The following is a 15,029-nucleotide window of genomic DNA, read 5'->3' as shown; positions in this document are numbered from 1 at the left end:
ACCTATTACCAATGCATATTGTTGCTTCCACAAAGGTTCTCTATGAACATGAGTGGAAAACATTGTTAGGTTATTAAAGGCTCATGTCAACTCCCAACCCAAACAATAACAAATAGTGAATACAGCTAGAACACATGTAGCTCAAGGAAGCTGAAAGAAACAACACAAACAAGCAAACCAGTTGCTTCAATTCCAAACGTTGGCCATGGATCTGCACTTAATACTATAGAATCTGTCAACTGAAGCTTACAATCCCTTGGTTGCAAAATACTTTGCACACAAACACACTCAAGATAGTCATCCTATTGGTACAACAGCAGAAGTATCTGTGAGATCTGCACATTCGGTTTTGAGGGACACCAAATTAGTAAAGGTTTTCACCATAATTGTGAACTATCACTGATAATAGAAGAGAGCTTGTTGAAGTGATATTGTGTTTGACTCCCATTACCTTTGAGACACCATGGTGCAGCTACTTGCATAAACTGTGTTCAAACTTTTACCTGCTGACTTCTGTCTTGAACATGCCAGTACCTTAGTTACTTAGAAGTCCATACAGACATGATCAATTGTTTCCTCTTCTCCTTTGAAGCATACTCAATTGCTGTGGTTGTGATTAATCCCTTTGAAAAAGCAACAAAGAGACGTCAAGCCGGTCAGCCTCATGTCCATTGGAAGCATTGCATGAGGACTGCCTTTTAGAGTCCTACTGGCCAGAGTAAGGGTGCTAAAGAGTAGGTTACAAGTTGTAGCTGAACAGGCTTTACGTAGTTTGCAGCCATTCAGTGGATCCACATCCTTCACACAAACCACGAACAATGAGTAACCTGTCATCATGTTCTGTCGGCCCTTGTGCTGCAATCAGTAGCTGATCCCAAGAAGCTGTGTGAATGTTGGGTCTATTCACACATTTAATACTGCTATAATCATCTCACTGAAACATAGCTTAGCACAAGCTTCCTCTTCTGTCATGGTAGAGGTCTCTCTGCAGGCTAGGGTTTCTGCACCCCATGCATCCTGCCTGGCTCATACAAGCTGAACAAACCCATAATCTTAATCAAACCAAGATTGTAGTACTTCCACTAAACATACATTTTTACACAAGAATATCACAAGAGATATCCCCCTTGTCTGGTACAATTTGGAAATGTGACTTTAGCAACTTATAAAGACATTTAAAGACAGTTGGAACAGTCCACATGAACACAACCTGCTCTGCAGAACAGTGAGAAGTATGGTTTTTCACATGCTGTCCGACCACATGCTGTTGACCACTTGGAAAATGTTTCCTTTCAGATTCACTGGAGTTTGCGGAGAGACTGGGTTGATATCTCACGACGTAGAATAGGACTTGTTCATTATTATAGCTCATACAGGTAGGACGTATCAACAGTACAACACGTCTTAACAATTCCTCGCAATAAGACACAACAGCTACCTACAGTTTGGCTGGTACTAGTGTTAGGTAAGATTACATTCTTTGACATATCAGTTGGCTTATTAGTTTACTGTGAGATTCACATTTAGTTAAGTTAGTTTCACTCCACTGCGTAACATACCCAACTACTGGTTCGCTGGAAATAGGAAATAATGTTGTCTTGTATTTTTCAATATCACAAATTATCAAATGACACTAGGTTCAATTTTAGACTAATCTGTATAGGCAGTTTCATGAAGAAATATTAAATGTTTTGGGAATTTATAATCAGGAAATGAGCAAAAAATCTCATTTTCAGTAAAGTCAAACTTGTCCTGAAAACAAAAAATAAACACCCCCCAAACACCTAAATCATCAAATGGAACCAGTCCAGCAACTTGACACAAGGCAATCTTATTAACTTCCAGATAATGATGTACACCCTGAGGCTCTGAAAGCTATATCCACAGATATCAAGAAGGCTGTTTTATGTGCCAAGAAAGTAATATGGGTATTTTGCATCAGTTCATGAGGTGGTTTAGTGAGGCATAACAAAACCACAGATAAGTTCCACCTGGGAACTAATGACAGATGAGACACGTCCTCAATCTGAAAGATGAGATTCCTTGCAGACAATCGAGAGTACCATCATTTGAGATGTGCTTGTAAGTAGTTCGGGAGAGGGATTAAAAGAAACTAATAACCATTGTCTTGAAAATTTCAAGATTTAAGAAAGAAAGCACTGAATTTTTTGCAAGTGAAGTTGCCCAGACTCTCCATGGCTTTCTTTATGAGCAACATATCTAGTATCTACAGCATCTTTGAGGATTGGAAACTTCTTGTCTGGGTATACAATGTAGATGATGTTACAATAACAGGTAGAGAAAGTCCAGTTTGCAGGTGAAAATGGGTTGTTGATTTCATTTTACAAGTAGGCTCATCCATTGGTATATGATGGAAAAATATGAACAGCCCGAACCATGAGAAACTGCAGGTACAGCAGATATGTCTTCTGTGAAGAAGGAGTTGGAGACACTTATAATTAGTAAGGCACTGACACCAACTGCATTGAAGAAATACCGCAGCAAGGTTATCGCATGCAATCAAAACTTGTAGGAAAGTGTACAACCTTCCAAAAGAACTATTAAAAGATTTCTTTATTATTGAACTACTGCAATATTCATAAATGGGAAAATGTAATCAATACTCAAAGAGAATAGGTACTGGGTATGGCTCGGATTCTCAATCAAGCATTTCAGTGAAATCCTTTTATACTTTTTTCAACAGAAACCAACACTAGACATACTGAACTTAAATATAGAAAAACATTACAGAGATTTGAGGGTTCTTTTACTAATCCTGAGAGAGTTGTAGGCTGTCTCTCTGGGAACTGGTTGAAAGCATGGAATACTCTACTTTTGATAGAAAAAGATATCAATTACAATATCCACTGAGTGAGGTTCTGGTCATCATCAGCAACTGGGAAAGAAATATTATTTATCCCTGAAAATATCTTCCTTTTTTTCACTTTTCTCATCCATCATGCAGCTCAACTCGAACTCTCAATAAATGAAACCAATTATGAAGCTGAAGGTTATGTCATGCTGACAAATTAGTGATGGCATTGATTGGTGTTTACATATGACATTTACATCATGTTACCTCTCACAAGTTAACATCTGGAAGAGACACTGTCTAAGCTTTAACTCTTTCAACACCAGTCAACCAGAGGCATTTACTGCCATGACACCGAGTTCCCAGAGACTCTGAGGTCATAGATGAAGCCTATGTTTGTGAAGGAAATTATAAGCTTGTAAAACGTTATTGCTACTACATCCCATACACCATTTAAAAGATCTAATCCTACTGTTGATAAATATGAAGTTTATTTTTATAATATTATTCAAATAATACAACTACAACTTAAATAAATTTATATTTGAATGAAAATGCAAGCTTACATTTGTAACGTCCAGATAAACCACGAAAGGAGCAAAAACTATGGCGATTTTTTCCATTTGTGACATGTCATAAATTGCCCGTGCCTTTTTTCTTTTATATTTTCATTTTTACGTAATCAGAAAATTATTATAAAAAGATTTCTTAAACAATATGTATGGTTGCCTATTTCCCGATATCTGCGGCTTTCCTCTCGGTAAAATGACATAACAACTGAAAATACCTCCGTTTTCAAAGCTTCAGATGAATAACATGCTGCAAAATCGTTTGATGTCGGGCATCGTCGAAAAGCTCTGAACATCAACAATATCACTGTACCCTTGCCAAGAGTATTTTCACAGTTGTAAGAAGCGATTTTATTGGATAAAGATTGGTTTCTAATGACGCTTTTTCGCCACAGTCTGCTATAAGGGTTGTGATTGGTCAAAATCAGACACGCGGACCTAAGGCAGCCAATCATATTACGGCAATGGATACCGTCCCTCGTAAAACGAAATCTTTTAGATTTGGACAAAAGTTTTGGGTAAAATAATGCTATTCTGAACATATTAAGCAAGAAATCGCTACCAATAATAAATTATGGAACTTATTGGACGTGATCGTGCTAGGTTATGACCTGTGACAAAAATGCTTCATGTATGTATTTTTGCATTAAACATCGTGTCCGAAATGAAGATTGAGGCGGCGAGCGAGATATCACTTGTCAGTGACTTGACTTGCATTACATGATCGCACAAAAAGATGGAAATAGTAATTTTATATGTACGCTTTGACAACTTTTATGAATGCTGTTGTTGATTTTATTCATTAGTTTATTCAATTTATTTAATAATTTCCTCGAAACATCGTTACTTTGCTTTTTGACAATGTTATTGTGGACCCGCTGCGGAAGCATGTGTCCGAGAATCGTTGTTTTCAATAATATTGCGAAAAATAGTTTATAATTTTAATTCTGCTGATAATATATGATAAATTGAAATTTAATAAGTGTTTTCAGACATTGTGAAATGTGATAGATTTGATATATGAATCAAAAGTCAGGTAGGTTCCTAAAATTATGTCTCATTTTGACGTGACTACTGCCTGGCCGATTAATCGGCCTCCGGTGTCTGGGGACTCATAACGTTGTGGCCGATTATTCGGCCTGCGGTGTTGAATGGGTTAATCTAACATGTACAAGATGCCTAGCCAGCTATCGAACTTACCAACATAAAAGAATGTGTATGGCACAAAGAAAAGTTGAAACAAATGTTATGTTTACCTGATTGTGAGAGATCTCCATTCACAGTGATAAGTCCAGTTGTTGAGTCAAGATGAAATGGGTTGAAAGCCTCCTTGTTTGGATAGAGTGAATAGACAAGCTTTCCATTAATGCCTGCATCTTCATCTGTCGCCTTTACCTGTAAGTGATCAAATGTTAACCACTGTATACAACATATAAATTATACAGGTTATAAAACCTCTCCTTACCAGAATATTTCATCACAATCATGACATCGAAAGTATTTCCACATAACAGACTCAAATGATCAAAATCAAAGCCTTATTGCACTGAAAGTTACTACAAATATACCAAGAATGAACAACTGAGTGAGTAAGTTTAGTTTTACGCCATTTTACAAATATTCAAGCAATATCACCTTGAAGGACACCAGAAATGGGCTTCACACATTGTACTAAGATTGGAAAAATGACTGCCATGAATGCAGTTGAAACTGAAAAAAATGTATTTAAGATTTGAAAAAACAAAACAAATACAGAACCCTCCAACACTGCTGACTAATTCACTATGAGGAACTTAAGCACATTATAAGTTGTTCACTTGTCACGAGGGGCATGGGATGATGTACCCTCGATGTTTGTTTATGTTCCCCTCGCCATTCGGGCTCAGGGAACACCTTATTGTTAATTTTGAATTGTTTGAAGCACGGGTACAAATCTTTTTGTAGCCATCGCTAGATTTTGCTGACAAGAAAAATAGATTTAGAGTTATCTCCCTTCCATCGATTTGCATTCGCAAAACATCGGTAATATCCGTACATCATACGTGATTCAATGTTATTCGAGATAAATAATTATTACCACGAAGTACCAAATGAGTTGCCATTGACAGCAGGGTACATTGAAATGTTACTCGCTTGTAAGCGGGGTACATTGAAAATAATAGAAGAGCGCTCAGCCAATCAGAAAGCGACATTTATGTGTGAGGTAAGATAAATGATGATGAAGCTTCCTTGTTGTTACACTAATGTTGCCTGGCATGGTGTCATCAGTGTATCCAACTATGAACATTTCACATATTATGTCAGTGAGTTTTGATTTTGTTGTTGTAAAGTTTGTGTTGCAGAATTCTATAGGTAGGCCAACATTAACAGACTTTAAGGCCTCATTATAGCAAAATAAAAAATAAAAACTTTTCAAGATACCAGTGACCTTTCAAGGCCTTTTCAAGCCTGTCTATACATAACTATCCTGATATATTTCCTATCTTAATAAAAATAATGAACTCATTTCTAAGAAATGAAGCAAAAACAAACAAAAAAACTCACCCCAAAACAAAAGGTACAATGATTCTTCAGCGACAGTTAACGAAAAAGAAGAAATGTGTCAAGTTTCAGATTTGTTGCTAAAGAGAGAATGAGATAGTGAAACTACCATATCGTAACTTTAACATTTAGAAAGTTACAATATATTACACCTGTTGACAACAGACAGAACAACAAGTTTATTAATACAAAGTCCATGACTATACCTGCAAGACATGCTGACCAATTGTGGCATTGGAAAACACGTTGCCCTGGTAATTGGTGACAAGGAAGTGAGGGATACAGTCATTGAAATCCCCAACTGTAATGTGAACTGAACAAAATCCCATCTGTCCCCCATTGTCTGTAGCAGCAACTGGTACCACATATAAGCTTTGCTTCTCACGGTCAAGCTCCTCCTTTGTGAACATCTCACCTATTAAAGAAGAAAACAGTTTTGAAATTATGTTCACTTTAAATGATAAGACACTAAAGAGCATAATAAACACTTAATTAATTAAACACGGAAATAAGAATGTGGAAATGGAAAACTTGTCAAACCAAACTTCAGCAACTTTGAGACAGCCTTGTGTCTCCAGCTTCCACAACAATGCTCTTCTGGTTAATCTGACCTTGATTCTTATTTCTGTCATTAAATGCTTGGTAGGTTTGTTGTTGTTTGGTATAATGCATTTTTTTTCTCATGTATATTTTTTCCCTTGGGGGCGGGAAGGGGAGGGGAGGAGGAGAGAGAGAGAGAGAGAGAGAAAAAGATAAGGAGAGAGAGAATGTAGAGGTGAGGTGAGATGAAATTGGGTTTAACGTCGTGCTTGAGAATATTTCACTCATATGACGACGTGCATGCGTGTGTATGTGTATGTGCGGCTGCTTGTACTAGCCCAGACTTACGCTGGTTTTATAGTGCTAGCCCACTGAGATACCATGCCGCAGTGGAGCATGAATACCCTACTCAGACACATTATACTGACTCCGAGCCAACCAGTCCTTGTTGTACCCATTAATGCCGAGCGCCAGGCAGGGCCCAACAAGTACCATATTTTAACGTCTTTTGGTATGACGCGGTCGGGGATCGAACCCGCGACCTTCCGCTCTCCAGGCGGACGCTCTAACCACTACACCACAGAGGCGGTCAAGTGTTAGAGGTAGTATTCTCAGGGCGGACGCTCTAACCACTACACCACAGAGGCAGTCAAGTGTTAGAGGTAGTATTCTGACAGTTATTGTCATTGTTGATAATGTTCAAAATTCTTAAGAATACGTCCTCCTAACACTTGATTGCTGAACCCCACACAAGGCTTGGTGGGCCCAGAGTACCCCAAATATAAGCAAAGAAGACAACAATAAACATACAGTGTGACAGATGAGTCAATTAGACTGACTGACTGAGTTTAGTTTTTCGCCGCTTTTAGCAATATTCCAGCAACATCACGGCGGGGGACACCAGAAATGAGCTTCACACATTGTACCCATGTGGGGATTTGAACCCGGGTCTTCGGCATGACGAGCCAACACTTTTAACCACTAGGCTACCCCACCGCCCCGAGTCAATTAGACCTGCATTTGGTTGTTGTGACAATACTTGAGAATCTTTCTTGCTGCTGTATTATTTATAATTGTGGACAATGATATCAATTCCTGGTTAAAGGTACTTCATATGACATTTTTTCTGAAAATCCCTGAATGGATATAAGCCATTTGTGATACTGACTTAATGCGGCAAGAAGTGTTTCCAAGTTCACAACAACCAACCTCAGTTGTGATACTACGACAAAGCAATGGCTGTTATTTCATAAAGATGTGGGGATGCATTGGAGCTGTGCCATCACAATGTCAGTTCAATTGTTTTCTTAAGCCATGGCAGTACTTTTTGTAATATCACTGTCTGATGGTCCTTAGTAAGATAACCACAGATGGTGTCCAAAACGAAAGGAGCTTGTCTTAAGCAAAAAAAATTAAAGAGCTCTAACTGGGCATAGCACCCTGCCCGGTAACTCATGATGAACGTAGAGGCAAGAGCTGGGATAGTGAACAATTGTTGTCCCAAATATTCCATCGACATCTTTTCGTTCTTGGTGAAGAACTCTGACAGTACTTGAATAATTGCTGAATTTTTCATAAAGACAATTGAGTGAACATCCAATCCTTAAGTTCCCAAACCCAAGATGCCATTGTTACGGTTAATAATTTGCCGTGACAAAAGGTTTAAGAGTCCCCTTTGAACCAGCAAAATAGAACACAGACAATCTAATATTTATTTAATAATATACTGAAAAAACAATGAGCAAGCAACAATGAATGACAATACAAATTTCCAGTACAATGCAATTAAGTAACAAATCTAAAATATTGGGTCACAATTATAAGATATCAACTCACCAGAGTTTTGACATTTACAATGAGAGCAGATATACTGATTGAAGGTTGTTCAACACTTGAATAAAGACGAGCAGCACGGTCAGTCTTGAATGTTAAACAACCTACTATGGCAGATAGATGTGTATAACTCCAGTCATATGAAAAGTCTGTCGCACAACGTAACAACCAGCCGTTTTATAGCTCTTACACGGTTCTCGAGCATTATAGCAAAGCTAGGCAGCATCATTATCCACTCAGAACATTAGGCGATTTTCTCGAACATACAACCAGAAGTTAAAAAAAAATAAAGCCAGTCAAGGGAGGCAACTCTGAAGTGCTATCTCAAAAGGCTTACCGCTAAAAATACTATTGCCATTGAACATATATGATGTGAGATGCAATGGAAAAACCACACTCAAAACTTTAAACATTGTGAGCCACAATAATTATCACCTAATCATTGTGATATACAAATTACAAAAAACACGCTCTCATAACACCATAACAAGAGCAGTTTTCCATGTCAGGTACGATAAAGATGCTTTCTCCTTAGGTCAGCCATGTTGGTGCCAATAGGTACAGTCATCTGAGGATTCCTCATCGGATTTGCGGGATTAACACTGTAGATTGAAACGCTTGTGATATCATGGTCATAGATTTGTCTACGGTGACACGTAGAGAGGTGTTTTATAGGTGCAGTACCCAGTGCTGAATAGTTAGGGTAATGGCCTTCATCTCCAACATGTTGATATGAACTGGAGAATCGATCCTGACATGGTCTTGTTGTCCAGGACATAGATTTTCGAAGCTCTCTTAACGCTAAGATAGTCGTAAGTTAATGTTGATGTATGGCACTTACGACTATCTTAACGCTAACAGAGATTCGAAAAGCTAGGCCCAGATGGGTACCACATCCTGTGTGTGATGCATCAATGAATAGGTGACGATCTGGTTGAAGGATCCTTACTAGAGTCCCATGGACAACATTGCCATGAATGTTCCACCATGCAAGGTCCCTGAACACATATGTGTTATGAAAGAGCCTAGGTGTGTCCCTCGATGCTGGTTGATCCAATCTTGTATGTACATGAGATGCAGATGGCCTCTGGATGTTAGATCCTGCACTCATGTGAGTGCTCCCAGTAGCTACATAATAATAATAATAATAATAATAATAATAATTGGCTTGTATAGCGCCTAGTTTCCATCATAGATGCTCAACGGCGCTGCATAACATCGTTAAAAACACAATAAGTGTGAAAAGAGTTCTATTCAGAAGCCATCTTGAAGAAGTAGGTTTTGAGCAAGTTCTTGAATTGTGAATGTGACTCAGTTCGTCTCCATTGACATAGAATGTGAAGAGAGAACAGATTCTTGGTTCTGATATTGTGGAGGATAAACTAAACCCTGGACGGAGTCCAATGTCACTCCTATGTATATCTAGGCTTTCTTGTCAATGTATCCGTGAATCCATATATGGAGTAGATCCAGTTAAACCAGGACTGGTGATGTGATGACTGTGAATAACCATGGACCTTCAGATATCCCGAACAGCAGCAAACTGAATTGTCATCCGGCATGGGAGGTCATCTCAGAAGGATGATCATTCTGAGTTCTGTTGAATCCTGCTTGGGGACCAGGAATACCGAAGAGTCCATGTTGATGACAGCCTTCTTGTCTAAGAGCTTTTCCAAGGTTGTCATTGCCGCTGAAACCTTGGGGTCCTGGAGTTAATAACAATGTGTTACTGGGTGTGTCAACAAGGGGACCACTTGTCAAATTGTCAGCGATATCTATCCTTGATTACTCTGAGGATCTGCTGGTCGGTTGTGATGATCTTCCATTTGTCCGCAAAATCTGACAGTCCCTCACTGGACCCTGAATTACTGGCATGGAAAGTACCGCACCTTCCTTACATGATAGTTGTTCATAGTCAAAGTCGTGGTCCGTTTTCCAGGTTGTGTTAGCTGCACAATGCCTGCTGTGAAAGCTGTCGAAGCGGCTCCTATGATCCATGTAGTCCATGTTGTTGGTGCTGGTTTGCAAGCACTTACTGTTAGAATCCCAAGTATGTACTTTTAGAATTGATCTTGTTATCTCTCTAGAGTATTATCAGTAGTCATTCTATGGTCTGTTTGGTCCATGAATTTCACCGTGTGCAGCTGTGTGAAGTTGGAGCAATGTGTGAGTATTGGTCCATATACTGATAGCCTGGGCAAACATTTGCTGAGGTGTGACGTAGACTTCAGCTGTGACTTAGGCTACAGCCTAGAACTCTGCGGTGGAGGCGATATATCCTGCTCTGCTGAGTCTCTCCTGTGATAATGCTATGATTCGACCTGCTAGTCACTTTTATGAGATCTGCCAACGGCTTCAAAGACGCAGATAAGGCCTCTTTCATGACAAACTTTAGCTTCAACAACTCTGGAGTAGAAGTGTATCTAAATCAGATGTTACAGGGAGGGAACCTTGTCAAACTGATTGGCGCACATCAGAAGAGTGCCCGGTTCTCCACCAGAAGCACAGCTCTTCTGACACTGAGTAATGCAGAAGTCTGCTGAGTTGGAGTTTCTATTGTCTCCAGAAAGTTCTTAATGTCCCATGTGCTGTCTGGACTGCATGTAGAGCGACAAGGGTACCTGAGCTTCTGATGTTCCAGGAAAAACAACACTCCCTCTGCTACATTATATTTTCATCTGTAAAACATAATTCATAAAGAGCATTAATCAATGCTCAATGCATGCTCTCAGCACACTAAGTAGTTAGATACAAAATCAGTCTTGAAAGAAGTTTGAAGTAGAGAGGTCTTCAGGTTAAATTTGAAGAAATTGAAAGTTGGCAATGTAAGGGGAGATCATTTATTGTTCCACTCTGTTGCTGCATCATAAATAAAAGATCATTGAAATTAGTTCAGATATTTCAACAGAATCTAGTTTTCCAGCCTCAGTGATCTTGCTGGTTTGTATTCTTTGATCAAATCAGATACTGTGGAGCATCCTCAGATAAGCATTGATAGACATGACACAAAACCTCACAGCTGATTCTCTGTCAGACTGGCTCCCAGTGTAAGTCAAGTAGGAGATATGGCTGATGTGTTTGTTTCTTGGCAACAGAATTTTCTTTCCCAACTGTTTATGTATGGTTTGTTGAAAATTTAGCTCAGGGAAATCTTTGGGAGCCTTAAAAAACAGAAGAATTCTGCCAACTTGATTTTTCTCGGGCATACACAACTAAGGCACAAGGAGGATTGATTTTGTGTAATAATTCAGTTGTTATCACAATCGTCCGAGTTAATTCTTTAGGACGTCAACTTCTATTGTACTAAAGGGAGATACATATGAAGCTGATGTCCCTAAGATATCCAACCACTGCTTTGTTTGCACAAACACCCACCACCTTGAAATAGGGATGCTGAAGTATAATGAAAATAGCATCATTTTTCAATTCCATGAAAAAGGCTATTCACATTTGAGTTTCATCTCTGAGTCTTGAAAATGATATCTAAGGCGAAAATTCTATGTTTCAGAGCATGTAGAATGTATGTATGTGTGTGTGTATGTATGTATGCATGTAAGTGCATGCGTCGTCGTGCGTGCGTGCATATATATGTATGTATGTACTTAAAGATTGTTCACAATTTGATTGACATTTTCATTCAATTTTGCACCATGCCACAAGCTCAAGTCCCTATGTTTCTTACATTCATGAATGACTGAAAGACAATAATTTGTAACTTAAATGCCATGAACAAGTGAGTAGTGTCAAGTTGAATGAAATGTGATTATGATAGACACACTGTACTACTCACCTGAGTCTGCATCAATGTGGAAAATTTCTTTCATTCTGTCACTAGGTATTGTGTAGGTCATGAGGCCATATGTGCCACGATCTTCATCTGTCGCTGATACTGTCAACACAGGCATCCCTTTTCCATTGATCTCAGAATATTCTGTAAAGTACTCAGCATGAGAAAACACTGGAGCATGCTTATTGGTATTTCTCACAGTCACCGTGACTCTTGCATAGCTGGTATACACACCATCAGTCACCGACACATTCAACATGTATAAGGACTCAAAATCTGGTTTTCGCCATTGTGAAACTGTAATTAAACCACAACTGGAATCGATCGCAAAAGTCTTCCTCTCATTACCATCGACAAGCGAATAGAAAAGAGATCCACTGTTTGACTGGTCATCATCATATGCAAACACCTTTGTGACAAGCTGACCCCGCTTTGCTTGATCAGTGATGCTGCATTCATAATAGGTCCTGCTGAAATGTGGTGCATTGTCATTCAGGTCCATTAAAATGATATGAACAACCACTGTAGAATTCAGAGCTGGAATACCACAATCAATAGCTACTGCCAAAAAGTAGAAATCAGACCGTCTCTCAAAGTCTAATTTCTTCTTTGAAATAATTACACCTGTTTCTGAGTCAATGTGAAAGTAATGGACATCTTCATGGGCCATAGAAATTGGTGCAATGCTGTAATGAACCAAGCTGTTCAGACCAACATCTTGATCAATTGCTTTCACTGATAAGATTTCTGTTCCAATAGCAACCCCTTCTCTCACAGCCTCTGTATAACTTTGGCTTTCAAATACTGGTGCATTGTCATTGATGTCCTGAAAGTAAGAGAAAAATGTATTCTTTCCATTATCCCTCTATGGCTTGAAATAGACATGGGTTTACAGAACCAGTCTGTGTACCACCAGTTTCAGGAACTATTATATACCACCATGTAAATCTAGTCAGATACCATTAGTTTTAGTTTTAAGAAAAATCCAGTCAAAGATCTGTTCATCAGCAAATAAGAAATCACTGTTCACAGCCAAAGATTACAATGAAAACAATTCCACCCATCTTTCATAGTAAAAGGATCAATTTATATGTACCCAAAAATATGGATCCAGTGAATATGATTTAGGTTATAAATATGCATATTTCAAAACTTACATTGAGGTGAACAAACACAATGGCTTCTGAATAACTTCCTGTGTGTGCATCTGTGGCCCGCAGTGTAAGGCGATAAGTCTTTGCTTCTTCATAGTCCAGAGTGCCAACAACAGATATCAAGCCTGCAACACAACACAATGGCATTCAGTTTACTGTTCTCCCACAATAACAGACATCAGAATGACCAGAAAGTCAGTCAAATAATCTGATAAATTCTTTTTTTTTCAGTTACTTATATTCACAGATCTATAATATTATTTTCATAACAAGAAAAGTATTCATTTATGAGGGGATCATATCAAATTGACAGCATGGATATGCAAAACTGGCTATTTTTGTTTAAAAACAGCCTCAACATTTGCATATAATGAATTTTCCTAAATTTCTGTGAACTGAAAAAATATCTCAAGCAACATTATTTGTAACGCTCACCCAGAAAACACAAATTATCTTGTCTCAATTAAATTACTTTACCCCAACACCCAGAAAACATACATTATCTTGTCTCAATTAAATTACTTTAACCAGACACCCAGAAAACATACATTATCTTGTCTCAATTAAATTACTTTAACCAGACACCCAGAATAAATGATAGTTAAAACCCAAATCATTTTTTTTTGTTGTATCATATTATGGAATAATGAGGTTTCAATATACACTGATGAACTTCTTAGTCATACCTTTTTCAAACCAAAATAATTCAAGTATTGTTTGCTGTATAAACATATTTTCAGCTAATGTAACACATTCAGATAAACATAAATAAGATAATATGTCTTCGCTATTATTAAACTGCATAACTGTTTAGTTTTGTTATTTGCTTCAGTATTTTGGCAATAATTAACTGATTCAGCGATAACAGATTGGCAAGAAGCTAACTCAATACATGTTAAGAGTTCAAGGCAGCAATTTGAGACTGTTTGGCTTTTAATACAACAGTTGTTTACTATGTATAATATTAACGCATTTGAATCAAATGGAAATACAGTCATCCCTTGCAGTAATGCTCTTCGCGATACCGTGGTTTCAGATAAACTGCGGCATTATCGGTGGCTCCCACTAAAAAAAAACAAAGTTCCCCAGCGATCACATATCTTCACATCATCGGCAATACCTATGCAACAAATATGTGGTTGTTCTCAGACTAATCATATTGTAAACTAACGAAATTCTGTGCAGATGGTAATAGAAAGTGTTCATTGTACATATCCTCGTATTATTGGTTTTCAGATGCTTCAGAAACATTCAGGGTTTTCTTGATTAATCACACAGACAGCCGAACATATGATGTCAGAAAACACATAATAAAACAATCTTACCAGAATTCATTATATTGAAATAAATTTAAAAACTGTTTACAGTAACATCAGCAAAAATTTGTGAAAATGCTTATTTCACCTCTTCCTATATGTGTACAACATGGTGTACCCACATGGTGTACGGAACTGTCCCCACAGGAGCTATTCCCACTAGGAGCTCTGCCCACTACAATTCTTACATGGGAGGAATTTCGTCCACAATATTAAGTAGTTGTATACCGTCGGATGTGCATTTTTTTTGCAAGCATCAGTTTGAAATATTTTTCTTTTTTCACAAATACGCTCATATTTATTTGTATTACGGGGTGCTGAGGTGTAATGTTTTGTTTATTATTGTATTTTTTAAATTTAGCGAGAATGCGTTACACTGGTCTATATTATATATCTTCGATTATTCACAATTTTGATCAATGTAATTATTTAAATTATGTAAATATATTTTACATTTCGGCTTTCTAAGTAACTATT

At 38.0% G+C, this 15,029-nt stretch overlaps 1 protein-coding gene across 1 annotated transcript in view; it reads right to left on the bottom strand.

The window, feature by feature from the left end:
• LOC124285512 (protocadherin Fat 1-like) overlaps window positions 1-15,029 on the bottom strand; it is a 196,513-nt gene that overhangs the window by 51,308 nt on the left and 130,176 nt on the right. The window contains 4 exon segments of the mRNA XM_046721752.1: window positions 4,638-4,776; window positions 6,129-6,337; window positions 12,086-12,908; window positions 13,240-13,361. Of these exon segments, the coding sequence (XP_046577708.1) occupies window positions 4,638-4,776; window positions 6,129-6,337; window positions 12,086-12,908; window positions 13,240-13,361 (1,293 nt within the window).

The sequence above is a fragment of the Haliotis rubra genome, unplaced genomic scaffold, assembly GCF_003918875.1.
Source record: "Haliotis rubra isolate DU_JTF1 unplaced genomic scaffold, ASM391887v1 Scf361, whole genome shotgun sequence".
Lineage (NCBI taxonomy): Eukaryota > Metazoa > Mollusca > Gastropoda > Lepetellida > Haliotidae > Haliotis > Haliotis rubra.
The sequence above is the reverse complement of the archived record's forward strand: the minus strand, read 5'-3'. Positions and strand labels throughout refer to the sequence as shown.